Below are 23,082 nucleotides of genomic sequence, written 5' to 3' on the forward strand. Positions count from 1 at the left end.
CTGCCCAGGGCTGGGCAGGGAGCCCAATGCTGGGCTCGATCCTAGGACCCTGGGATCATGACCTGAGCCGAAGGCAGACGCTTAACCGACTGAGCCACGCAGCTGCCCCTGAATCCCTTTCTTTACATAGGTCGGAGTGTGCTCTATATATTGTGCATTTTTTTTTACCAAGCCCTAACTGATGGACTTCTAGGTTGGTTGTAACATCGAAAGACTAGAAAGAGCACTACAGTCAACATCCACATACTTTTGTGTTTTTTCTATATGTGTGAGTGCATTTGTAGGATAACTTTCTAGAAGTATTTCCTAGCTTAGTGATTTTGAAGAGCAAGAAGGCAGAATGGACCTAGGGAAACCTGAGTGAAACATCTGCCAATGTTTGTGAGCTGAAAGGTGCTGTACATGAAGTGGGGGCCTTGGGGTTATGGTGCAGGTGTCTGCGGTGGGGGGCACCCAGGGCAGGAGAGCCCTCGGCCTGAAAACCCCTGCATTGTCTCTGTTGTGTATAAGGCAACTGTGATGAGGGGAGATTTTTATCCTGGGCCCTGGCCCCTGCCAACTGTCATCATTTCCCTCCTACTCACTTTCTCACCTCCATCCAAATCAGGAAGCACAAGCCTATGCAGACGACAACAGTTTGCTGTTCATGGAGACATCAGCAAAGACTGCAATGAACGTGAATGAAATTTTCATGGCAATAGGTGAGTTGCTCGCCTCCTCTCCCCTGACCTGGGTCCTGTCACTTGCCTGCTGTCTGTAGTATGTAGTAGGTCTGTAGGATCCCTTTATCTGATTCCCAGATGTAGATAGTTCACCCCAGAAGTTTCTAAAGCCTGGGGCCAAAGTCTCTACATTTTACTTTCTGACCCTTCAGCTTATCACCCACCTAAAACCCTACATGACCCTCCCCCTAACCTAATACTTAGGATTTTTAGGCCCATCTGGCTCTGTAGTGAGTCATCCTGCCCAGATTCAAATCCTTGTTTTATTACTTAACTCTGTGGTTCTGGGCAGGTTATTTAACCTCTCTTTGCCTCAGTTTCCTGAATCACTCTGAATGCACGTGGCACATAGAAGCAGAGCCCTCAATGGGTTATCGCACATGGGGTGGTAAAAAGGCCAGCTTCCACTCAAGTGGACTTGGAAGAGCATTGGGGTACCCCACAAACGCATTTTTCCCCTCCTCTTCCAAACAGCTAAGAAGCTTCCCAAGAATGAGCCCCAGAACGCAGCTGGTGCTCCGAGCCGGAACCGAGGCGTGGACCTCCAGGAGAACAACCCAGCCAGCCGGAGCCAGTGCTGCAGCAACTGAGCCCCCCTTGCCTGCCCACTGCCCCCACCTCCTCCGCCTGACCGACCCGACTGGAATCCACTCTAACCAATCGCACTTAACGACTCGGGCTACCACTGGGGGGGGGGGGCAGGGGGAGGGGTCCGCCATGATTTCTCCATAGAATTTTGATCATAGGCCGGAGTGAGTTATTCCACCTGCACCTTTCTGTACAAATACTAATTCAATTTTAAGTCTTAAGTCACTTTTTTAATATATATGATCTTCTGCTCTTCCCACTTCCAGCCCTTTCTACTGCTCTCCCACTCTTCCTTTGCTGGTAGTAGCCACGTGCCCCTGTTCCCCCCTACCCTTGTATGTGGGGAGGCGGGGGTTGGAGCAGTTACCCTTCTTTCCCTCTTGCTGATTAGCAGACTCAGCAAGAGCATCCATATCCTTACCATGTTTGGAGTGGGCTTGGTTCTGGGTGGTGGGGCAGGCCCTAGGGGTGAGGGAAGGGAGAGAGAGCTCTTCCCTCAGCTGGCTGTCATCAGGCTGCAGCCCCCACTCACCCCCTGACTCACAGCTGGGAGAGAAACCACAGCATTACCACAGCATTATTGTGACAGCCACCAACCCACTGCCCACAACCTGCGCCCCCCCCCCGTCACCCTGACCTCTGGCTCTGAGCCCTGTTCTGACCAAATCACGATGATGAGTATTTGGGGATGGGTGGGTAAGCGGGGGGGGAACTGGGAGGGGATGGAACCAACTTTTTCTGTATTTTGTATTGTATGTTTTCTTCAACATGTAACCAATCAGTATCTTGTCAATATAGTCAGCCGATCAATCGACCTTCTGCTTGTCTTCCTTGTCTTTCTCTGGCAGAGTTTATCAGACCATATCCGCTCTAGCTTACTTGAAGTTAATTTAAAATGAACCACTGAATCTTACGGAACAAAGGCTCCCCCCCTCCAAAAGTGAGAGGATGCTGGTGGTCATGGTAACCAAGAGAAAGAGGCCCTTCCTGGTACCAGCTTTAGGGGGTGGGGGTGGGGTGAGAGTGACCTGGGGCTGAATCTCACCAAGTTAGAAGTTGAGGGACCTGCATTTGCCTTTTCCCCGCCCCCCTCCAGATTATATTGGGGTGATGTGCAGTTTGTATTTGAAAATAGGCGCGTTCAGGGTGGGATGGCTGTAGACTGAAAATAGTTGGTCTCTGAAACACCAAAACAACCTCTTTGGGGTTTTTTTGGTTAGTCTGTACCTTGTGAAGGGCTGGGTCCTCTCACCCTTTCCCAGGTGACCTCTGGAACCTTGAGCTGGTCATGAGGCCAAGGCACCGCCCTACACCAGGTCCAAGCCATCTGTCTGGTCCCTGGTCTGTCCGGTGCTCTGCTACTTGTGGAACCTGGTGCCCCTGCAGGCCTCCTTGGCCCTCTGCTGCTCCCTGCTGGAGCTCTTGCTGTCAGTTGCCAGGGGCTGGGCTGTTGGTCCACTGAGCTCCCCCAGCTTCTCCCAGGGCCGCAGAGGCCTGATTCTTGGTGGACCACCACCTTAAAGTGCCTTTCCTGCCTCCTGAGACCCCCCACTGGCCCTCTCTGTATCTCGTTATGCCTCAACCTCTGACCCCAGCCCCAAGAAAAGACCACAACACCAAGGCTGCTGCTGCACACTACAGTGGTTGTTTACTGGGTCAGGCTAGGTTGGTACTTAGAGCCACGGCCCCGGACTCTCGGGGATGGGTCTTTTTGGGCTTCAGGGGAAGGCAGCGCCCGGCACGGGCCTCGGACACACAGCTGGCCCAAGGGGGTCATGCTGCAGGTCATGGAGGCGGGATCCAGGTCCGGCGGTAGTTGCATCTGCCGGTGCACCCTCTGCGCCACGCGGTAGCCGGCCCCATCCGGGCTGCAGCCCTCCAATTGTCGCTGGCCGGTCACCATCAGACATTGGCCGTCCACTTGCACCACCAGCTCCTCGGGGGTAAAGCCGTAGGCATCCACCTTCATCTGGAAGCCATCCTCTGCGTGGACGTTGTTCCGCACAGCCGCCGCATCGTCCCTGAGCAGCCGTACCGGCAGCGTGGCCACCTGGTTCTGTTCGGCGAGGGCCACGCTGGGACCGCGGGACGCCACCCGGCTCCCGCTGGGGAGACCGCTACCGACCCGCTGCATCCGAGGGAGCAACTGCTGTCCAAGGGCGCGTGGCGCTGGGCGTGGCGCTGGGCTCGCGACCGCGGCGCGCACACCCCGAGAGGCCCTTGCGCGGCCCCGCTCCGAGCAGCCCGGCTCGGCTCCCCTGGGGCCGGCCAGGGCGGTCCGCAACGCGAGTCCTGCCTCCACAGGTCAGGTTGTCAGCCGCCCTGGCGCGCCGCTGCTGCTCTTGTCCTGGCGCCTGCCCCTTTCTCAGGCCCTTCCCCAGCTCCGGGCTGTGAGGCACCTGCGTAGGCTGAGCTGGGCGTGGAAGCCAGACCCTGGAGCGCTCGCCAGCACAGGGCAGGGACAAGGTTGAGCCGCTGGGCTCTTGCCCTTCCAAGAATCGGGCCTGAGGACAAGAAGGATTGTCCCCTGAACAGAGCCAAGGGGTTGTGGCCGTGGGGTCTTCCATTCTCCGAACGTCCTTTCTCTGACCCCGCACATGGGGCTTGGGAGGTGAACGCGGCTTCCTGGTTTCCTTCGTGCATCAGACCCTGGGTCTACTGTGGCAGGCTCAGGGCTGGGCTCTGGGGCAAAATGAAGACGCGGGCCCTGCCCTCGAGGTGCCCACAGTGTTAGGGGGAGAGCCACTCACATACACTAGGATGTGCCCTCCTTTACTTCTACCTCATCCTCATCTCGGTATCCTGCTTCGTGACCATGGCCATCCTCTGGCGCTCAGTGCTTTTGTAACAATCCTTTCCTGCTGAAGTATAACGTTATACAAAAAAGTGCACCAGAGAGTACAACCGAATTATCCCACAGAGAGCACACCCGTGTAACCCCTTCACGGGTCAGGAAATGGAAGTGTTGCTTCTTAATCTCCGCTGTAGCTGCAATTCTGTGTCTGCAGACGTGTGGGACAGGGCCGGGGTGGGCGTGGGAGGGGAATGTGCCGGGAAGCCCACACAACTCCAGACCCCAGGGCGGCACTTCTACCCCCAGGCTTGGGAGGTGGGCAGATTCCACGATTCCCCTCAACAGAAGCCTGTTTTCTCAGATGCTTCTCCAAGTCCCCAAGAAAACAGCAATCTTCACTATCCCGGAGGCCTTCAAAGAGAGATTAGAAGTCAGGAGGAGCCAATCTGGGGTAATGGCTCAGGCTTCACTTGCTTGTCTGGGACCCAAAAACAAGACAGAAAAGTCTGGAAGCTGGAGGCTAAGGGAGCGGCAGTGGAAGACTACAACTCCCATCATGCTCCGGTGCAGCGACGCCTGCGCACTGAGCGCCGGTTGCCCATGCGGCCCTAGGGCTGGGAGCGCCGCGCCGCGCTCCGCTGCGGGGGAGGCCATGGCGGAACCTTCCCAGGCCTCGACCCCGGCCCCGGCCACGCAGCCCCGTCCCCTTCAGTCTCCAGCCCCTGCCCCAACTCCGACTCCTGCCCCCAGCCCGGCTTCAGCCCCGACTCCGGCTCCCACTCCGGCACCAGCCCCCGCCCCAGCTGCAGCGCCAGCCGGCAGCACAGGGACTGGGGGTCCCGGGGTAGGAAGTGGGGGGACCGGGAGCGGAGGGGATCCGGCTCGACCTGGTCTGAGCCAGCAGCAGCGCGCCAGCCAGAGGAAGGCGCAAGTCCGGGGGCTGCCGCGCGCCAAGAAGCTTGAGAAGCTAGGGGTCTTCTCGGCTTGCAAGGTGGGGGCGGGGCCTGGGGTGAGAAGGGGGCGGGGCTTGGGGCATCCCGGGGCTCGGGTGGGAATGGGGGCAAATCTGTGGCTGGGGATCGGCTCCCCGTCCCCAGTTACAGGACTATTGACTGAGTCTTCTGCCGCCAGGCCAATGAAACCTGCAAGTGTAATGGCTGGAAAAACCCCAAGCCCCCCACTGCACCCCGCATGGACCTGCAGCAGCCAGCTGCCAACCTGAGCGAGCTGTGCCGCAGCTGTGAGCACCCCTTGGGTAAGGCAGGTAGTGCCCTTGGAGCTGGGGCGGGGGCAGGTGCAGGATCCTGCTTGGACAGGATGATTTAGGTGCCACAGAACTATATCTGTGGAGCCAAAAATGCCTCCTTAAGGAGGGATTGGGTTGGGAGCATGTATTCTCCCAAGGAAGAAACAGGAAATTTGCCAGCCCAGAAGAGACAGGGTCCACCCAAGGGCTCACGTAGGAGCAGCCAGTCTCATTGCTGGTCACACTGGTTGGAGGGACTGAGGCTGTAAATTGGCTGGTGATGAAGAGGGGCAGGGAGCTCTGGTGATGTTTCCATTCTTTCCAACCCTACCACCTATCCTTCTTACAGCTGACCACGTGTCCCACCTGGAGAATGTGTCAGAGGATGAGATTAACCGGCTGCTGGGTATGGTGGTGGACGTGGAGAATCTGTTTATGTCTGTTCACAAAGAGGAGGACACAGACACTAAGCAGGTCTATTTCTACCTCTTCAAGGTGAGTTTCCTCCAAGTGAGTGTGAGTGAGCAAAGGAGGTGGGCCTGGGGAGTCTGCAGCTCCGAGCTCCACTGACCTCTACTCCTCCCCCTTCCTCTTCCTCTAGCTCCTGCGGAAATGCATCCTGCAGATGACCCGGCCTGTGGTGGAGGGCTCCCTGGGCAGTCCCCCATTTGAGAAGCCTAATATTGAGCAGGTGGGATGAGGAAGGTGGTAAGAGAATTGGGGGCATGTTGGAGGAGTAAGGAGCCTATGTTCCCCATCTTCCTCAAGCTGAGAACAAGGGATAGGTTCAGAGAAGGGAGGATGTTTTGGGCTCAAGAGGGGCGTGGGGGTGGGAAGGGGGCAGGGTTTTTCTTCACAGAGAGCCCCAGAGTGAGAGGAGAGCTTTAGCCTGCCCTCAGGAAGCACCAGATTTTGGGTAAGAAACCCCTGTTGGCTGCTCACATCTCCTTCCTGGTCTTGTTCCCTGCCCACTTCTCAGGGTGTGCTGAACTTTGTGCAGTACAAGTTCAGTCACCTGGCTCCTCGGGAGCGGCAGACGATGTTTGAGCTCTCCAAGATGTTCCTGCTCTGCCTTAACTACTGGAAACTTGAGACACCTGCCCAGTTTCGGCAGCGGTCTCAGGCCGAGGATGTGGCTACCTACAAGGTCAATTATACCAGGTAGGCCTAGCCAGGGCCAGCAGGGGGGAGGCTTGGAGGCCCAGCCTGGGTCCAGCGTGTCCGTTCTCACCTCCCACCTCCCCGCTGCCCGCAGATGGCTTTGCTACTGCCACGTGCCCCAGAGCTGTGACAGCCTCCCCCGCTATGAGACCACTCACATCTTTGGGCGAAGCCTCCTCCGCTCCATCTTCACGGTGACCCGGCGGCAGTTGCTGGAGAAATTCCGGGTGGAGAAGGACAAGCTGGTGCCTGAGAAGAGGACCCTCATCCTCACCCACTTCCCAAAGTAAGGCTCGTTCTGGCCGATCAGGAGTTTCCCCCAAGTTCATATCCTCCCTGTTGTCCCCTTTTTTCCAGGAAGGCTTCCTGGAATGGTCCCTCCTTCCCCTCCATGAGCCTTCTGGGATCTGGGTGTCTACCTGGCAGACTTGTCTGGGGCCCAGATGCAACTTGCTGGCATTTGCCTTTGCGTGTACTAGTCTGGGGATGGCAGGTACATGGCCCGAGTGCTAACATTACCCCTGCCCATGCCCCTGGTAGATGTGACTAACTGTTTCCCACGGGGCCTGGACACGGCCTCAGAATCCTTCCCAGCACAGCGTGCCAAGAAACCAGAATTCACACTTGAGGTGAAACCCATTTCCACTCCTACTGTAGTCCTTTCTGTAAGATTTCCCTCCCTTCTGCTACACCTTCCTCTCGTTTTAAACCTGGCTCATAGCTTCCCAGTTTAACAAGCCTCCACTGACTAACGCAGGCCTTTCAGGGCCCCTTCTGCCGCCAGCTGGGAATATGAGATGGCAGGAGGGGATACTGAGGCCCAGGGTGAATTGTGCCCTTGGCCCCATAGTTCAGGATGGCACCAGCTCAGACCCTGTCCCCATGTGCTGCACACCATGGCAAACTGGGCCTCTGATCTCTGTCCTGGACTGCCCTGTTCTGCCTTTGACTAGGGGCTCCCAAGAGGCCGGAGACTGCGTCTCCCCCTAGTCTGAAGCCTGCCTCCGTTCTTCGGCTCCCAGTTCCCTGACAACAGGGTCTCTTTGACCTTCCTCCAGTTCTTCTGGTGTCTGGCCCAGGCTACTGCCTTGGTTGGAGGACAGAGTTGTGAAACAGCCTGTACCCTCCCCACAGATTCCTGTCCATGCTGGAGGAGGAGATCTATGGGGCAAACTCTCCGATCTGGGAGTCCAGCTTCACCATGCCGCCCTCAGAGGGGACCCAGCTGGTGCCCAGGCCAGGTATGTGCCGCAGCAGGCTCTTCAGGCTCTCAGCTTGGCCTCCGTGGGGACATGCAGGAGGGTGTGTCTGGGGGGGGGGTTCCTTTTTGGGACCACCACCACCGGTGACCCCCCCCACCCCCTGATTTCACTCCCTCTCAGCTACGGTTAGCGCGGCAGTCGTTCCCAATGCCCCCATCTTCAGCCCCACCATGGGTGGGGGAAGCAACAGCTCCTTGAGCCTGGATTCTGGAGGGGCCGAGCCCATGCCAGGTGGGTACTTGACCCCTTACCTCTGACTCTTGTTCAGCCCTCCCCTAACCTCTCTTGCTGTCCACCGGAGACCCTGCCAACCTTCCCAGCAGGTGAGAAGAGGAAGCTCCCAGAGAACCTGACCCTGGAGGATGCCAAGCGGCTTCGCGTAATGGGCGACATCCCTATGGAGCTGGTCAACGAGGTCATGCTCACCATCACTGACCCTGCTGCCATGCTGGGGCCTGAGGTGGGGCAGCCCGGCTCGTGGAACCGTGTGGGGAGGGGGCCTCGCCAATCTGAGGCCCCAGCTCACCACCTCTCCTCTGGTGCCCAGACGAGCCTGCTGTCAGCCAATGCAGCCCGGGACGAGACTGCCCGCCTGGAGGAACGCCGTGGCATCATCGAGTTCCACGTCATCGGCAACTCGCTGACGCCCAAGGCCAACCGGCGCGTGTTGCTCTGGCTTGTGGGGCTGCAGAACGTGTTCTCCCACCAGCTGCCGCGCATGCCCAAGGAGTACATCGCCCGCCTCGTCTTTGACCCGTGCGTCCCCAGAAGAGCCCCAACCCGGGGGCGCCACGCCTGTCCTCTGCCCCCACCCCTGCAACCTGTGGGAATGCTTGCTCCTCCCCTCCCAGCACTAAATACAGCCTGGGCGTCTGAGGCTGTAGGGCCCTGGGTGGCATCTGGGGAACAGGTAGGGGCAGTGACCTGTCCCCTCTCCCCTTAGGAAGCACAAGACTCTGGCCTTGATCAAGGATGGGCGGGTCATCGGTGGGATCTGCTTCCGCATGTTTCCCACTCAGGGCTTCACGGAGATTGTCTTCTGCGCCGTCACCTCAAATGAGCAGGTCAAGGTGAGTGCGTGTTCCTGGCCCCAGCCCCATCCCACCACCTGCTCCGGAGTTTGTGCTGGGTGGAGTTTGTGCTGGGTCTGAGCCGCTGTCTCCCGCTCTTCTTTCAGTGGCCAGGCAGTTCCTCGCAGCCCCACAAGGTGGCAGTCGTCCTTTGGTAACTGCATTAAGGAAACACTTGTTGACAAATAGAGTTCCAAAATCAATACTGCCCTTATTTTATTTTTTTTAAGATTTATTTATTTATTTTAGAGAGAGAGAGCTTGTGAGCACACAAGCAGGGGGAGGGGCAGAGGGAGAGGAAGAGACTCTCAACCAGACTCCCTGCTGAGCACAGAGCCCGATGCAGGGCTAGATCTCATGACCCTGAGATCACGACCTGAACCGAAATCAAGAGTTGGCCACTTAACTGCCTGAACCATCCAGGCGCCCCAGCTTTTTATTTTTTTAAAAAAGATTTTATTGATTTATTTTAGAGATAGAGAGCATGCGAGCATGAGTAGGGGTTGGGGGGGAAGGAAGGAGCAGAGGGAGAGGGACAAGCAGACTCCGAGCTGAGCACAGAGCCCAACTTGGGGCTTGATCTCACGACCCTGAGATCACGACCTGAGCCGAAATCAAGAGTTGGCCACTTAACCGACTGAGCCACCCAGGCACCCCTATCGATAACGCTTTAATTTAATTTATTATTTTTTTCAACAACACTTTTAAATGGACCTGAATTTCCTTCATCACAAGAACATTCACATACACTGGGGAGTTAATAATCTTTTATCAGCCTTGCGCTGGGTGATAGTCCTGGGTTCTGTCCTTGAATTGGCCCAACAGACCACAACCCACAGCTGGTAGGGTCCCCGGTTCTCCTGGTTTATGTAAGCCAGATTTGCATGGTGCCCCTAGGTCTTGACGTGTGTGAGAGATGCTCGCTCTTCAGGGTTCAGATCTGAAATGACTAGGGCCCTTGTGATTCTTCTTTCCCTTTCCCCCTAATTCTGAGGCCCAGGAACTGGGAACCAAGTGGCATGTGGATGGCAACTTCCTGGTTGGGATTTCAGTCCTGGCCTTACCGTGGCTGGCTGGCTGACCTTGGACACATTTCCTAACATAGCTGAGTTTCAGATTTGTTTTTTGTTTTTTGTTTTTTTTCTGTAAAATGGTGATAAAAATATTTTATCTTATGGATTAACTTGAGAGGTGGTCTGTAAAGTACCAGGCATCACACGAGGTCGAGAGTAAGCACTTAGAAACCCAGTGTCCTTCACTTTCTTCCTACAGACGCCCCTTCCTCTGCCAGTTGCCTTTCGTCCTCCCTGTCCTGGGTCCCCGGGCTGTCCCGTTCTCCTATCCAGTCTGCTCTCCGCTCTGGGCCCCTCTGCTAAGCCCTGCTCCCCTCCCCCGCAGGGCTATGGGACTCACCTGATGAACCACCTGAAGGAGTATCATATCAAACACAACATTCTTTACTTCCTCACCTACGCAGATGAGTATGCCATTGGCTACTTCAAAAAGCAGGTGACCCTCGCCTCCGCCCACACTTGCCTGCTGCCTGGGGTTAGGGGTCATTCTAGCCCGCTGGTGTGGATGGGATGGGGTGGGATGCTCCCTGCTCCATCCGGCACCTGCACCTACAGCACCTACGGGGAAGTCTTCTGCGCCCATCTGCAGGCCTCCTGCTGCCGTCCCAGTGAGGAGGAGGGGCCTGCAGGGCAGTGCTGCAGGCTGGAAGAACTGGGAGGCTCTGGATGGGGGAGGGGGAGGGCGCAGCTGACCTGGAACCTTTCTGGGGACAGATTGAGCCCACACAACACAGAGCATTGTACCAGCTACCGCAGAAGGTGATCTGGGAACGGGAGAAGGGGACACGGCCCGCACAGCCCCTCAGGGGGCTTCTGGGGGAGGGGTCATTCAAGTTGGAAGGGCCTTGCTGACGGATCGGGTCATAACTGTCCACTCCCTAGGGCTTCTCCAAGGACATCAAAGTGCCCAAGAGCCGCTACCTGGGCTACATTAAGGACTATGAGGGTGCAACGCTGATGGAGTGTGAGCTGAATCCCCGGATCCCCTACACGGAGCTGTCCCACATCATCAAAAAGCAGAAGGAGGTGTGTGTGTGTGCACGCACTCAACCCTGGGGCTTTTCATGTGCATGTGGGGGTGAGCACACGTGTGGATGTGTACCACACGTACGTGCACGTGTGAGATGGGCGTGGGCCAGGATCTTGGTTCTTGCTTTGCCTCTCAGGGAAGTTAGGAGGTCAGGGGCAGGGCCTCTGACTATGGCCCTGGGAAGGTTGCTCCTGGGGCTGGAGTTGGCCCCTCAGACCCTGCCTTCCCTCAGATCATCAAGAAGCTGATTGAGCGCAAGCAGGCCCAGATCCGAAAGGTCTACCCTGGGCTCAGCTGCTTCAAGGAGGGTGTGAGGCAGATCCCTGTGGAGAGTGTCCCCGGCATTCGTGAGCAGGGGTTTTGGTTGGGGAGGGGGTACCCTGCTTGGGGTGTGTTTTCAAATTCTTAGGGATGCTCTCCCCACTCCCCACTTTGCAGGAGAGACGGGCTGGAAGCCACTGGGGAAGGAGAAGGGGTGAGTGTTGTGTGGAGGGGGGTAGGGTTTTGCGGGAGGCAGAAGGACCAAGGGCCTCAGACGTGGCGTCTCTCGCCCCAGGAAGGAGCTGAAGGATCCAGACCAGCTCTACACAACCCTCAAAAACTTGCTGGCCCAGATCAAGGTGGGGAGACGAGGTTCCGTCCTGGGGGGTCCCTGCACCAGTGGCTACGACCCCTTCTGGGGTGGGTGGTGCTCACAGGCTGGGCTGGGGGCGCAGTGGGCCCGGCTCCAGCTCGGCTTTCCTGTGCAGTCGCACCCCAGCGCCTGGCCCTTCATGGAGCCCGTGAAGAAGTCCGAGGCCCCTGACTACTACGAGGTCATCCGCTTCCCTATCGGTGAGCACGCTCCATCCCGACCCCGTCCTGCCACTGCTGCCCCCAGATCTACTCCTGCCTTCCCTGGGCCCCACGGCCCCCCGCTCCCCGCAGCCCCCTGAAAGCACGCGCTTGCCCCCTGCTGTGCCAGACCTGAAGACCATGACGGAGCGACTGCGCAGCCGCTACTACGTCACCCGCAAGCTCTTCGTGGCCGACCTGCAGCGCGTCATCGCCAACTGCCGCGAGTACAACCCTCCGGACAGCGAGTATTGCCGCTGCGCCAGCGCCCTGGAGAAGTTCTTCTACTTCAAGCTCAAGGAGGGGGGGCTCATCGACAAGTAGCACCTGGCTTTGGGCCGCAGCCCCGACCTGGACCGTCTCCGCCTCGGGTTCTGATCCGACTGCGAGGGGCGGCCCTGGCGCCCACGTGCCTCTCAGCTTGGGACACTCCAGGCCCCGGGCCCTGCAGCCCTTTGTGGATCCGCGGGCGCCCCCGCGCCTGCAGACTGAGCTTTCGTCGTATCTGGCCTTGGGGAGGGGTCTCCGGGGGCTGGGGCTCAGCCCCTCTGAAGTGGCTGGTGGCTAAGGATAAGCCCTGCCCAGCCCCGGTGGCCCCCAGCCCTGTCCCCACAGAGCTGTGGAGTCCGGCCCACTGTTTCCTCAAGGGTCGGGACTGCCCATTTTAGCTTGAGGGAGGGGGCTCCAGTGTTTGGAAGTCCAGCTGGGACTGGAGGGGCCAGGCCTCACCCCTCACCCTGCACTGTTCTGTCTGTCCCCCAGGGGTGGGGGGCCTGGGGACCATTTCCTGGCATTAATCCCTCAGAGGGAACAATAAAGCTCTTTTTTTTTTCTCTGTGTGATTGTTTCTTTAGTAGGGTCCTCAACTTTAGCAGGTTGACCCTGTTCCTGCCTGGACCTCCTGCAGAACTGGAGCCTATTAAACCTCAGATGGATGGGGCACCTGGCTGGCTTATGATCCCGGGGTCCTGGGATCGAGCCCCACATCGGGCTCCCTGCTCAGAGGGAAGCCTGCTTCTCCCTCTCCCACTCCCCCTGCTTGTGCTCTCTCGCTCTCAAATAAATAAAATCTTAAAAAAAAAAACAAAACACAGCAACTCAGATGGTGCTGGGGCCACCCTCCGCAGCCAGCTTCCTGCCTAGTCCCGTGCTCCTGGGGTGATGGCACGTGCACTGCTGCAGCCCCCATTTCTCCCCACTGCTGGCTGCTCCTGGTCCAGGTGTGGGGGCTGCAGGGGTCCCAGTCTCCACCTGGCCGCCTTGCCCTGCCTGGACATGGTTGCAGCTGGTTCAAAAGGAGTGGAGGCGGGGCGGGGTGGCGGAGACTGGGCTCTTGGGGGAGGGGCCTGTAGGACCCAGGAGGAGGGAAAGGGTGCTTTCCAGCAGCTTTTCTGGGGGAGGGGGACAGAGCGGGGAAGGGGAAGAAGGGGAAAGGAGATTGCTAAGGTTGAGCTCTGCCCGAGTTGACTCCTCCCTCAGTTTCAGTTTCTGTTTTCGATTTCAGCACAGCCCAGTGGCACCCGGCTCGGCTCAGAGCTAAGCTAAGCGGGCCACCCTAGGCACCTCAGCGCCTCGGCAGGTGTTGCAGATAAGAACCGACAGGGCAGAAGTCAGGTGTAGTTTGTGTTACTCCCACCTGTCTTGGCCAGATCAGGTTCCTGGTAGATCCTTTCCGTTCCCTCCCCCACCTCCCTCAAGCCGGATGGGGAGGTCTCTGCACAAGACGGCTTGCCAGGAATGGGGAGGGGGCCGGGCTTGGGAGGTGGCCAGGTGGGCCAGGGGTCTGACTTTCCTTCCCTTCTCAGAATGGAGCTGCGACCCTACCAGTGGGAGGTGATCATGCCTGCCCTGGAGGGCAAGAATATCATCGTATGGCTGCCCACGGGGGCTGGGAAGACCCGGGCGGCTGCTTATGTGGCCAAGAGGCATCTAGAGACTGTGGACCGAGCCAAGGTGGTTGTACTGGTCAACCGGGTGAGTAGCCCGCACTCCCCTTGCTGGGGCCTCAGCTCCTCAGGTGTCTCCCAAGACCCTCCAGAACTCAGGAGCTGCTGTGGTCATCTCTAAGCTCACCTGCATTTTCTCCCATTCCTGCCCCCAGCCAAGTCCTGGGGGGTCAGCTTGCCTCCTCCCCATCCCCCTTGCCCCCAGCCCAGCTTCCTCTCTGCACCTCATTCTGCATTGGCAGGTGCACCTGGTAAGCCAGCATCGTGAGGAGTTCAGCCGCATGCTGGACAAATGCTGGGCCATTATAACCCTGAGTGGGGACATGGGGCCACGAGCTGGCTTTGGCCACCTGGCCCGGAGCCATGATCTGATCATCTGCACAGCTGAGCTGCTACAGATAGCGCTGACCAGCCCCGAGGAGGAGGAGCACGTAGAGCTCAATGGTGAGGGCTGTGAGCATGCCCCTGAGGCACGCTACCTGCAACCCCCAGGGCACCTCTTCTGGTAGAGCTGTTGGGACATTTGGTGGCAGTGAAGGGGTCCCCATTCACCAAACCCTGGCATATGGCCTCGTAGAAGTAGGCCTGGCTATGGTGCGGGATCTTGGGCAAGTCCCCCCAACCACCACCACCGCTGAGCCTCAGTTGACTAATCTGTAAAATGGAGGTAGGTCACCCCTGCGTAGGCTGCTCTCTGGAGCCTGGCTGCAAGTTGTAAAAGGAGGAAGGAGTGAGACGACCTGTGGGGGCTACATGCAGAAAAGCTTATGGGGGAGGAAGGGCTTTGCAGATGTCGGTCACAGCCTTGCCCCATGTGTCCCCAGCCTTCTCCCTGCTCGTGGTGGATGAGTGTCACCACACGCACAAAGACACCGTCTACAACATCATCCTGAGCCGGTACCTAGAGCATAAACTCCAGAGGACACAGCCCCTGCCCCAGGTGCTGGGTCTCACAGCCTCCCCAGGCACTGGTGGGGCCTCCACGCTTAATGGGGCCATTGACCACATCCTGCAGGTCAGCTGGGCCCCTGTGACCCCGCCGCCGCCTCCACCAGCACCCCCCCGCCCCCCGGCCTGCCCCTCGCCCAGCAGCCCTCCCCAGGCTCTCCCAGGCTCTTAACTCCAGCCTCCAGTGGCTTCTCACTGAGCTTCGGTTAGGTTAGACCCCACCCTCTATACGGTGGCTTAACAAAGTTCCATGGGACCCAGCCCTGCCTACCTCTCCAACCTCATTTTCCCCACACCTCACTCCTACTCTGCCAGCCTTCTCTCTGGATCTTGAGCATATCACATCCTTCTCAGGACCTTTGTGCTCACCGTTCCTTTTGCCCTGAATGCCCTTCCCCCTGCACTTGACCTGTCTGGCTCCTTCCTGTCATTCAGGGAACAGCTTAAATGTCACCTCCTCAGAGTCTTCCCTGGTCACCCCCACAGCATGTCCCGTCATCCAATTTTGTCTTCAGAGCTCATTAATACTGCCTGAAACCCTCCCATTCTGTTACTCTTTACTGGTTTATCACCTGTCTCCCCAACTCCAAAGTAAGACTCTGGATCCCCACTACCTACCACAGCACTGGGCACAGAGAGGGCGAGCAATAAATATTTGTTGAGTAAATGAATCCCCACTTCCAGTGGCCCCGCTCAATTGCAGCTGGGATCTACCCTGTCTCAGAACTCTGCCCATTGTCCTCAGAGGGCTCTCCCCCATTCGAGTGAACCCTTTCTCTTGCCCCAGCTCTGTGCCAACCTGGACACGTGGCGCATCATGTCACCGCAGACCTACCGCGCCCAGCTGCAGAAGTACAGCCCTCAGCCCTGCAAACAGTACAACCTCTGCTGCAGGCGCAGCCAGGTGAGTGGAAGGCGGGGTGGGGAGTGGAGGTGGGGTCTGGTATGAAGTTAGGGCACCTGGCCTTGAGCCCTGCCTCCACCCCCACGAGCTCCGTGACTTCCGGTTACTTGCTTATTTCTCTGAGTCTCTATTTCTCCGTTCTGTGAAATGGGGAAGATGCAGCCCGTGCCCACAGCCTGCTGTTTGGTTTGACTCCGAGGCCTCTGTGGGCATCTGTAGAAACCCCGTGGGGTGCTTTGCGAACCACACACCTCGGGCCCTCTGTGCTGAGGCTCTCGGGCGGCGCAGACTCTGGCGTCTGCTGTGGCAAGGCCGCACAGGGACTTAGACATCGCTGTGCTCAGGCCAGAGGTCAAGGGCGCGGAGGAGGTGGAGGCAGAGCAGGAGCCAGGGGCAGGCACCTGACCCCAGCCTCCAGCGGGGCCTCCTTCACAGCCCAGTGGGCTTCTCTCGAGCTCCTCTTCTCAAACACCGACGTGGCAGCAGGAGCCGTGCGGCTTCAAGCGGAGATCAGCGCCCTCACTGGGTGCTCACTGCCCCCCACCCCCACGTGTATGGGAATCCCGTCACGCCCTCTTCCCATCCAGGACCCGTTTGGGGACACACTGAAGAAGCTCATGGACCGAATCCACAACCGCCTGGAGATGCCCGAGTTGAGCCAGGACTACGGGACGCAGAATTACGAGCAGCAGGTGATGGAGCTGAGCCAGGCTGGTGAGAGGGGCCGTCCGCGCGTGGCGGGGGGCGGGGTGGGGTCGAGGAGGCCGGGACCTGCCTTGGTGCAGCCTTTTGGGGCGGAGCTCGGCCTCGGGGGGCGGAGTCTAGGCGGGAGGAGGCCTGGAGGGGCGTGGCCGCTCAGGCCCTGCGCGCCCCCTCCCTCCCGCGCGTCCGCAGCGGCCGAGGCCGGCCTCCAGCAGCGCCGGGTGTACGCTCTTCACCTGCGGCGCTACAACGATGCGCTGCTCATCCACGACACGGTCCGTCCTGTGGACGCCCTGGACTCGCTGCGGGATTTCTACGACAGGGAGCGCGCCACGAAGACCCAGGTTCTGCAGGCCGAGCGCTGGCTGCTGGCGCTGTTCGATGGTGAGGCTCGCGGGAACTGGACTAGACCAGGGCATCGGCGCCAACGCAGGTTGGCAAGGGGCCAACGAGGGTACTGGGACCCTGTATTTCTAACCGAGGGTCAAGGCGGTGAATAGGACAAAAGACGTATGCCCTCATTTGTGAAGGGTTGCGTAGACATGAAAACTAATTCATTTAGTTGGGGGACTGTCCCTTGAAAGTCTGGGGTGTGTGGTACCTTTAAGCTGGGAAAGGGAGGTGGTCAGAGAGTGGCATTTGAGGCTAGAGGCCTCAGCAAGCCTGAGGGGCGGGGCAAGGATCTTTCTGAAGGGACCTGAGGTTGAGTTAATCCTGGGTAGCTGAGGTCCGAGGTATGTCTGCTAAGAAATCTATACTGTAGGCCCCTGGTGTCAGGCTGGCTGGGTGGGCAGAGCGTGTCCTTGAATGTTGTCTTGGTGCCGCTTGGGGGGAATTGGGAGCAGATATCCTCAGGCTCCCTCTACACCCCCACCCCCCTGCAATCCTGTCCCCGTGGGCCACACCCTCTCCCATGCATGCCGTGCCCACATCCAGGCCTGAATCCCGTGCCTCTGTTTTGGGCTTTTCTGGCAGATTACAAGAATGAGCTGGCCCACCTGGCAACATGCAGCCTGGAGAACCCAAAACTGGAGATGCTAGAACAGATCCTGCGGGAGCAGTTTGGGAGCAGTGACAGTGCCCGGGGCATCATCTTCACCCAGACCCGCCAGAGCGCTCACTCTCTCCTGCTTTGGCTCCGGCAGCAGCCGGGCCTGCAGACCGTGGACATGAGGGCTGACCTGCTGATCGGTGCAGGGAACAGTAGCCAGAACAGCCATATGACCCAGGTGTGGGCTTTGAGGAAAGGAGCTGGGACTGGGGGAGTTCCTAGAGGGGAAGGGGTGGGGATAGAGTCTTCACAGAGCTATGGGGGACTGATTTCCCCAGGCAGAGGGCAGAGAACTGGGGGGAAGAGGTGGACACTGAGATCCCCAGGACTGGAGGTTTTCCTAGTCTAGCGGTCCCTGCGGACAGAGAGGCTGAAGCTTGGGGCATCTGCAGGGAAAGAGATAAGTGATGTTTTCAGGACAGAGGATCAGAGGTCTGGGGTCCCTTGCTGGAGAATAGGCCCTGAGACCTCCTAGCGTGGACAGGTGGGGGCCCTAAAGAGTCTGTAGGGGAGACGGGGGTTAGGTGATCGGTCCACTGGCAAGACGGGCAAGGTCCTGGGGGTAGTGGTGGAGACTCAGGCTCCCTAGGAAAAGGGGCCGAAGGGGCCAAACTCGTTGAACCAGGTGAGGCTGGGCTGGCGGGAGGGCAGGCAACCCACTTGATGTACCATCCTCTTTCTCTTCTCCCACCCCAGAGAGACCAGCAAGAAGTGATCCGGAAGTTCCGGGTTGGCACCCTGAACCTCCTGGTGGCCACAAGTGTGGCAGAAGAGGGACTGGACATCCCCCAGTGCAACGTGGTGGTATGCTATGGGCTCCTGACCAACGAGATCTCCATGGTCCAGGTGCGTGAACCCTGTGTCGCCAACAGCCCTCAAAGATCTTTGTGGGACCCTAGGCCCACTCAGGCCCCTTGCTATCTGCTTCCTCAGGCCAGGGGCCGTGCCCGGGCTGGTCAGAGTATATACTCTTTTGTGGCAACCCAAGGCAGCCGGGAGCTGCGGCGGGAGCTGACCAATGAGGTGCTGGAGATGCTGATGGAGCGGGCCGTGGCTACCGTGCAGAAGATGGACCAGGCCGAGTACCAGGCCAAGGTCTGCGGGCAGCCTGCACGCCGTGTGGGCCGGCGGGGGGCGGGAGGGTGGGGGTGCTGAGGATGCTCTTCCTGGAAGGTCTCTGGCTGCACACACACACCCCTGCTTCCCCTTTCTCTGGGGGCTAACGTGGCCCACCTGGGGAGGTGTGAATGGAGGGGAGGTTAGAGGCCAAGGGTGGGGCTGCCTGGGAAGGCAGTGGCTCCTCACCAAATACTTTGTGTATCTGTGAGAGCTGCCTTACGATCCTTCCAGCACCGGGCAGGGGGAAACAAAGTCACATGCACAGAATAAGCCCAGAACCAGGACTTAAATCAGTTTCCCCTGAGGCAGGGTCACCGTCGTCCAGCTTCACCCAGGACGATCCCTGTGTACCCCTGTCATCCCAGCATAATTATTAGTGATGCCCCATGTGAGATTCAAAGAAGCAGCTTTGCACAAAATCCTCCAAAGACGAGGCAGAGACTCGGCCACAAAGCTCACCCTGCTCCCAACATTGCCCCTGCTCCATATTCTTTTTCTCCACAGAGCTGCTTCTCGAAGCTCCAGGGAGAGTTGAGGGAAGTCCCTTCTGGGTACTATGATCTGAGGTCTTTGCGAGCCCTTAGACCCTGAGAGCATTCCAGGGGTCAGGCCTGGGGGGCCCTAGCTCTGCCCCGTGTCCCCAGCTCTGTCTGGTGTCCCCTCTGACTCCAGATCCGGGACCTACAGCGGGCAGCTATGGTCAAGCGGGCAGCCCGGGCAGCCCAGCGGGAGAATCAGCGGCAGCAGTTCCTGGCCGAACAGGTGCAGCTCCTCTGTGTCAACTGCATGGTGGCCGTGGGCCACGGGAGCGACCTGCGGAAGGTGGAGGATGCCCACCACGTCAATGTGAACCCCAACTTCTCGTGAGACCAGGGGAAGGGGCTGGCAGGATGAGAGGGAGGGAGGGGTTTGATGGGGGACAGAGAACTCTTCCCATCCAGACCGTGCTCTGAGGGTTTGGGAGCCGAAATGGCATTTTGACAGGTACCGAGTCTGCATTTTCAAGAGGCTGGTTAGACAGGTTTTATCACCACCCCATTTTGCAGGCTCAGAGAGGCGAAAGGACTTGTCCAGGCTCCCACAGCCACTGTGTAGTTGAGCGAGAGTTGGAGTTCAGGACACCAAATGCTGAGATGCCACGAACTGGGCTCTCCGCCCGCCCCCCCCCATCCCACCTACTCTGAAGACAGAGGGGCTGCTTGTCCCTGAGCCATCCTCTCATCCTCTGTCCCCTAGAGGGTAACCTTCCCCCACCCTCCATCCGTCCATCCACTCATTAAGTATTTATTAGGGAGCCACTCTATGCCAGGCCATGGGGCCAAGGATCTGCACACCAGCTTCTCTCATTTAAGGAGGCAGCATTTCAGCGGGGTCTTGCAGGACGGATCGGGCTGGCAGGTGGGATGAGCCCAGGCAGGGATGATGTACCAGCGTGGCCTCTGGCTGGCTTGAGTGGGAAGGACCGTGAAGGATGAGACTCTGAGGAAGACAGGCTGGCCTGTGGAGAGCCGCCAGGGTCAGGCCTGGAAGTCCAGCCTCATCCCATAGGCAGTGAGGAGTCTTGGGTGGGTTTTGAGCAAGGGAACGTCAAGGTCAGATTTACATTTTTAGAAGATCACCCTGGCAGTTGGCAGAAGGACGGTGTGGGTTGGGAGTGAGGATGGAATGGGATGGAAGTGGTGGAGCTGGGAGATCCGCTGGGGGACTGTGGGAATCATCTGGGTGGGTGTTGCCGAGGCCTGAACGTGAGCAGAGGGCACGCAATGAAGCTGCACGGGCAGAGCTTATTGGAGGGCGGATCTCCTGGCTCTGGGAGGTCTCTGTGCCTCTTGGGCAGGCAGAAGAGCCCGAGGCCCAGGTAGAGGCCCAGCAAGCAGGAGGGTGCGAGCTCGGGGGTGATGGGGGGGTGTCATGAGGACTGACTCTCATTCCCCTCCAGGATCTACTATACTGTCTCCCGAGGGGCTGTAGTCATTGACAGAGTCTTCAAGGACTGGAGGCCTGGGGGTACCATTCACTGCAGGAACTGTGGGGAGGTAAGTGTTGGGGCCATGACCCTTAACAACAGTCTTCAGAAGTCCCCAGTCTGAGAGAGGAGGCCCAGCCTTCTGCCATCAGGACACCCTCCCTGCGATGGGGGAAGCAGCTTCCGCCCCAGGAGCCCCCAGTCAGAGGAGAGAGATTGAACTGCTATCTTCGGGAGCCCGCGGTGTGATTGGGGAGACAGCTCTGAGGTGGGAGACACAGGCCCTGCATTCATGGATCCTCCACCTTGAGGAGAGAAGCCCAGTCTGAGGACAGTGACCCCAACCCAGCCTTCTCTGTTCCATCCTCAGGCCTGGGGTCTGCAGATGATCTACAAGTCACTGAAGCTGCCGGCGCTCAGGGTCCGCAGCATGCTTCTAGAGACACCCCGAGGGAGAGTCCAGGCCAAGAAGTGGTCCCGCGTGCCCTTCCCAGTGGCTGACTTCGACTATCTGCAGCACTGTGCCCAGAACCTGGCCAACCTCTCCCTGGACTGAGCACCTTGTCCCTGCAGTGCCCGCCTCAGGCTGCAGGGGGCAGGAGAAGCCGCAGCCGCTGTCTTCCCCTGGGCAAAGCCTGCCTCCAAGCCCCTCCCGCCTGAGTCATCAGCTCGGGGGTGTGTGGGGGGGTGGGGGTGGGTGGCATGCTGACCAGCCACAGCGGAACCTGGGGCGCCCAGGCTGGCTCAGACCCACACTGGGGAAGCAGCTCGGCCCCAGGTCCCCCCTCACACCCACAGACACTCAAATGCACTAGATGGAGGGAGAGGTTGGGGGGATTGGGAGGGAAACTGGGGCAGGAAGCTGGCCACACTCTACTAGCAATGAACACAGTTTCCCGTGACCCCTTGACATTCCTTCCCTTCAATTTTTTCAGGTTCCTCATAAATTGAAAATAAACTAGTAGAAAATTGCTATAGAAAAGATGTGGTGGGGTGCCCAGGTGGCTCAGTTGGTTAAGCGACTGCCTTCGGCTCAGGTCGTGATCCTGGAGTCCCTGAATCGAGTCCCGCATCGGGCTCCCTGCTTGGCGGGGAGGCTGCTTCTCCTTCTCTTCCCCGCTCATGCTCTCTCTCGCTATCTCCGTCTCTCTCTCAAATAAAATCTTAAAAAAAAAAAGTATTTTAAAAATAGATTTGTTGAGGTATAATTGACATAAAATACACTGTACATATTTATAGTATACAGTTTGATAAATTTTAAACTATCCTCCACAATCAAGATAATGAACATAGCCATCACCCTCAAAAGTTTCCTCATTCCCAAGTTACCCCTCCCCTCCCCTCCCCTGATCTGCTTTGTGGTATATTTTTAATGTTAAAGTTGTTTTGTTTTGTTTTTTTAACCAACCCTCTTTATGGCTCTCATGTAACCTTATTTAGAAAGAGCATCACAAGTCTAAATTTGAGAGCCATCCAGAATGTGAGGCCCCCCCCACCCCCTCCACCTCATTAGAGGTTCCAACCCCAGTGGTGCCCCCTCCATCTTCCCCTAACCCCCAGGTCACCTCCCTGGGCTGGGGAGAGGCTGAGATCCAGGACTTGAGGGGTGGTGCTCAGGTAGGCATGGGAATGGGGGAAGTTGTAAAGGCCTAAATTTTCTGTTCTCATTTTAACAAGAAAGAAGAGAGAGAAAGGCAAGATCTAGGTTGATTCTTCAGGGAAAGGGCTATTTCTGTAGTAAGAGGCCCAGCAGGCAGGAGTCACCTTCAAGAGGAAGGGAGGGGGCTAGGGCAGAGATTTGAGAGCAGGATGGCTGTCCTTCCCGCTGTCTAACCACCTTCCCTCCTGCTACATCCTTGGTCCTGCCTAAGGGGTAGACCAGGAAATGAAGCCCTCTCTTTTCCCCAGCACCTTCTTTCTCCAGTCTGTCTCTTGTCTGATGGAGGCTGAAATTCCAGTTCCAGTTTCTCTGGTCTCCGTCTCCCCAAAGGGTACCCCTCTCCCCTGGGCCTGTCTTCCTTCTAATCTCCGGTGTCCCTTGGCCTTGGTTCCAGAAGTCACCCTTCTCCCTGCTGTCACATCTCCACCTCCTGGGGCCTGTCTTCTACCCATCTGCTCCCCACTTCGCCTTCAGTTATCTCCCCTGCCAGCAACGTGCCTTTTACAGGTCAATAAAATTAGCGACTGGGGGCAGAGGGAGGGGGGACAGGGGCCCAGGGGTGCTAAGCTCAATGGCCTTGAATGCGGCTGGGCGCACGGAGTCTGGACGCCTGTCATTCCAGGGCTAAACGGTGACAGCTGAGGGGCTCGAGCTGGCGTTCGGGGCAGGGGGTAGTGTTGCAGAGAGAGATGGATGGAGGATAAAGACGACCTGGCACCTAGTGGTCCCCCGTGGCCTGGACCCCTACACAGCTGCCCCCTGGATGAGGGACCCTGACTTTAGAGGGGGTGACCTATCTCGCACCCACCTTGCCAGGCTGGGAGAGCTTTCCTGAGCTAGGATGGCCACGAGAAGTTCCTAGGCTTTCTTTTTCTGGGGAAGGGTCTTCATGTGGGTTAGGCTGCCCGAAGCAGGGGATTTCGTGGGGTTCTCAGGACGCAGGCATCCTACCTTTTCAGCCCTCAATAAGCCAGAGCTCCAGACCCTCCCTGGTGGCCCAGAAGCT

The 23,082-nt window shown here is 58.2% G+C and overlaps 4 protein-coding genes across 10 annotated transcripts in view; 3 read left to right on the forward strand and 1 right to left on the reverse strand.

Annotated features, from left to right (window-relative positions):
- Window positions 1-2,124, forward strand: part of RAB5C (RAB5C, member RAS oncogene family) — a 23,368-nt gene extending 21,244 nt beyond the window's left edge. For both annotated transcript variants that reach the window (XM_081805001.1, XM_081805002.1), the window contains exons 5-6: window positions 608-701; window positions 1,197-2,124. In XM_081805001.1, the coding sequence (XP_081661127.1) occupies window positions 608-701; window positions 1,197-1,312 (210 nt within the window). In that variant the 3' untranslated portion in view covers window positions 1,313-2,124. The remainder of the gene's footprint in view (window positions 1-607; window positions 702-1,196) is intronic.
- An 834-nt stretch (window positions 2,125-2,958) lies between these two features.
- HSPB9 (heat shock protein family B (small) member 9) lies at window positions 2,959-3,444 on the reverse strand. Its single transcript, XM_006738560.2, has one exon. The coding sequence runs from the start codon at window positions 3,442-3,444 to the stop codon at window positions 2,959-2,961; it is 486 nt and encodes a 161-aa protein (XP_006738623.1).
- Window positions 3,445-4,680: 1,236 nt separating this feature from the next.
- Window positions 4,681-12,613, forward strand: KAT2A (lysine acetyltransferase 2A). Of its 4 annotated transcripts, none has more exons than XM_031033782.2 (19): window positions 4,681-5,095; window positions 5,236-5,359; window positions 5,700-5,845; window positions 5,952-6,041; window positions 6,330-6,511; window positions 6,606-6,797; window positions 7,646-7,752; window positions 7,894-8,004; window positions 8,094-8,233; window positions 8,321-8,529; window positions 8,717-8,843; window positions 10,242-10,352; window positions 10,631-10,675; window positions 10,799-10,942; window positions 11,179-11,293; window positions 11,385-11,421; window positions 11,503-11,566; window positions 11,696-11,780; window positions 11,911-12,613. In XM_031033782.2, exons 1-19 carry the CDS (start codon window positions 4,757-4,759, stop codon window positions 12,102-12,104), a joined length of 2,562 nt encoding a protein of 853 aa, XP_030889642.1. In that variant the 5' UTR covers window positions 4,681-4,756; the 3' UTR covers window positions 12,105-12,613. The 4 variants fall into 4 exon arrangements, with proteins under 4 accessions (XP_030889642.1, XP_030889643.1, XP_006738622.1 ...); XM_031033783.2 differs by having other exon boundaries at window positions 4,682-5,095; window positions 8,097-8,233; XM_006738559.3 differs by lacking the exon at window positions 10,631-10,675 and having other exon boundaries at window positions 4,683-5,095.
- A 329-nt stretch (window positions 12,614-12,942) lies between these two features.
- DHX58 (DExH-box helicase 58) lies at window positions 12,943-21,398 on the forward strand. Of its 3 annotated transcripts, XM_006738557.3 has the most exons (14): window positions 12,943-13,000; window positions 13,285-13,394; window positions 13,586-13,754; window positions 13,969-14,170; window positions 14,551-14,741; window positions 15,462-15,578; window positions 16,166-16,292; window positions 16,473-16,664; window positions 17,256-17,509; window positions 18,028-18,177; window positions 18,265-18,426; window positions 19,123-19,313; window positions 20,390-20,486; window positions 20,787-21,398. In XM_006738557.3, exons 3-14 carry the CDS (start codon window positions 13,587-13,589, stop codon window positions 20,970-20,972), a joined length of 2,037 nt encoding a protein of 678 aa, XP_006738620.1. In that variant the 5' UTR covers window positions 12,943-13,000; window positions 13,285-13,394; window position 13,586; the 3' UTR covers window positions 20,973-21,398. The 3 variants fall into 3 exon arrangements, with proteins under 3 accessions (XP_006738620.1, XP_081661126.1, XP_006738619.1); XM_081805000.1 differs by lacking the exon at window positions 13,285-13,394 and having other exon boundaries at window positions 12,978-13,000; XM_006738556.3 differs by lacking the exon at window positions 12,943-13,000 and having other exon boundaries at window positions 13,231-13,389.
- Window positions 21,399-23,082: the final 1,684 nt, after the last annotated feature.

The sequence above is a fragment of the Leptonychotes weddellii genome, chromosome 15, assembly GCF_054177405.1.
Source record: "Leptonychotes weddellii isolate Sample4059 chromosome 15, ASM5417740v2, whole genome shotgun sequence".
NCBI classification, from domain to species: Eukaryota; Metazoa; Chordata; class Mammalia; order Carnivora; family Phocidae; genus Leptonychotes; species Leptonychotes weddellii.

Excerpts from the sequence above, each read along its gene's own strand:
- HSPB9 (XM_006738560.2), bottom strand. The coding sequence starts at position 3,444 with ATGCAGCGGGTCGGTAGCGGTCTCCCCAGCGGGAGCCGGGTGGCGTCC.
- KAT2A (XM_031033782.2), top strand. The coding sequence starts at position 4,757 with ATGGCGGAACCTTCCCAGGCCTCGACCCCGGCCCCGGCCACGCAGCCC. Across the intron at positions 5,846-5,951 it reads TCTATTTCTACCTCTTCAAG|CTCCTGCGGAAATGCATCCT; the intron begins GTGAGTTTCCTC and ends CTCTTCCTCTAG. Across the intron at positions 11,781-11,910 it reads GGTCATCCGCTTCCCTATCG|ACCTGAAGACCATGACGGAG; the intron begins GTGAGCACGCTC and ends CTGCTGTGCCAG.
- DHX58 (XM_006738557.3), top strand. The coding sequence starts at position 13,587 with ATGGAGCTGCGACCCTACCAGTGGGAGGTGATCATGCCTGCCCTGGAG. Across the intron at positions 14,171-14,550 it reads GGAGCACGTAGAGCTCAATG|CCTTCTCCCTGCTCGTGGTG; the intron begins GTGAGGGCTGTG and ends ATGTGTCCCCAG. Across the intron at positions 20,487-20,786 it reads ACTGCAGGAACTGTGGGGAG|GCCTGGGGTCTGCAGATGAT; the intron begins GTAAGTGTTGGG and ends TTCCATCCTCAG.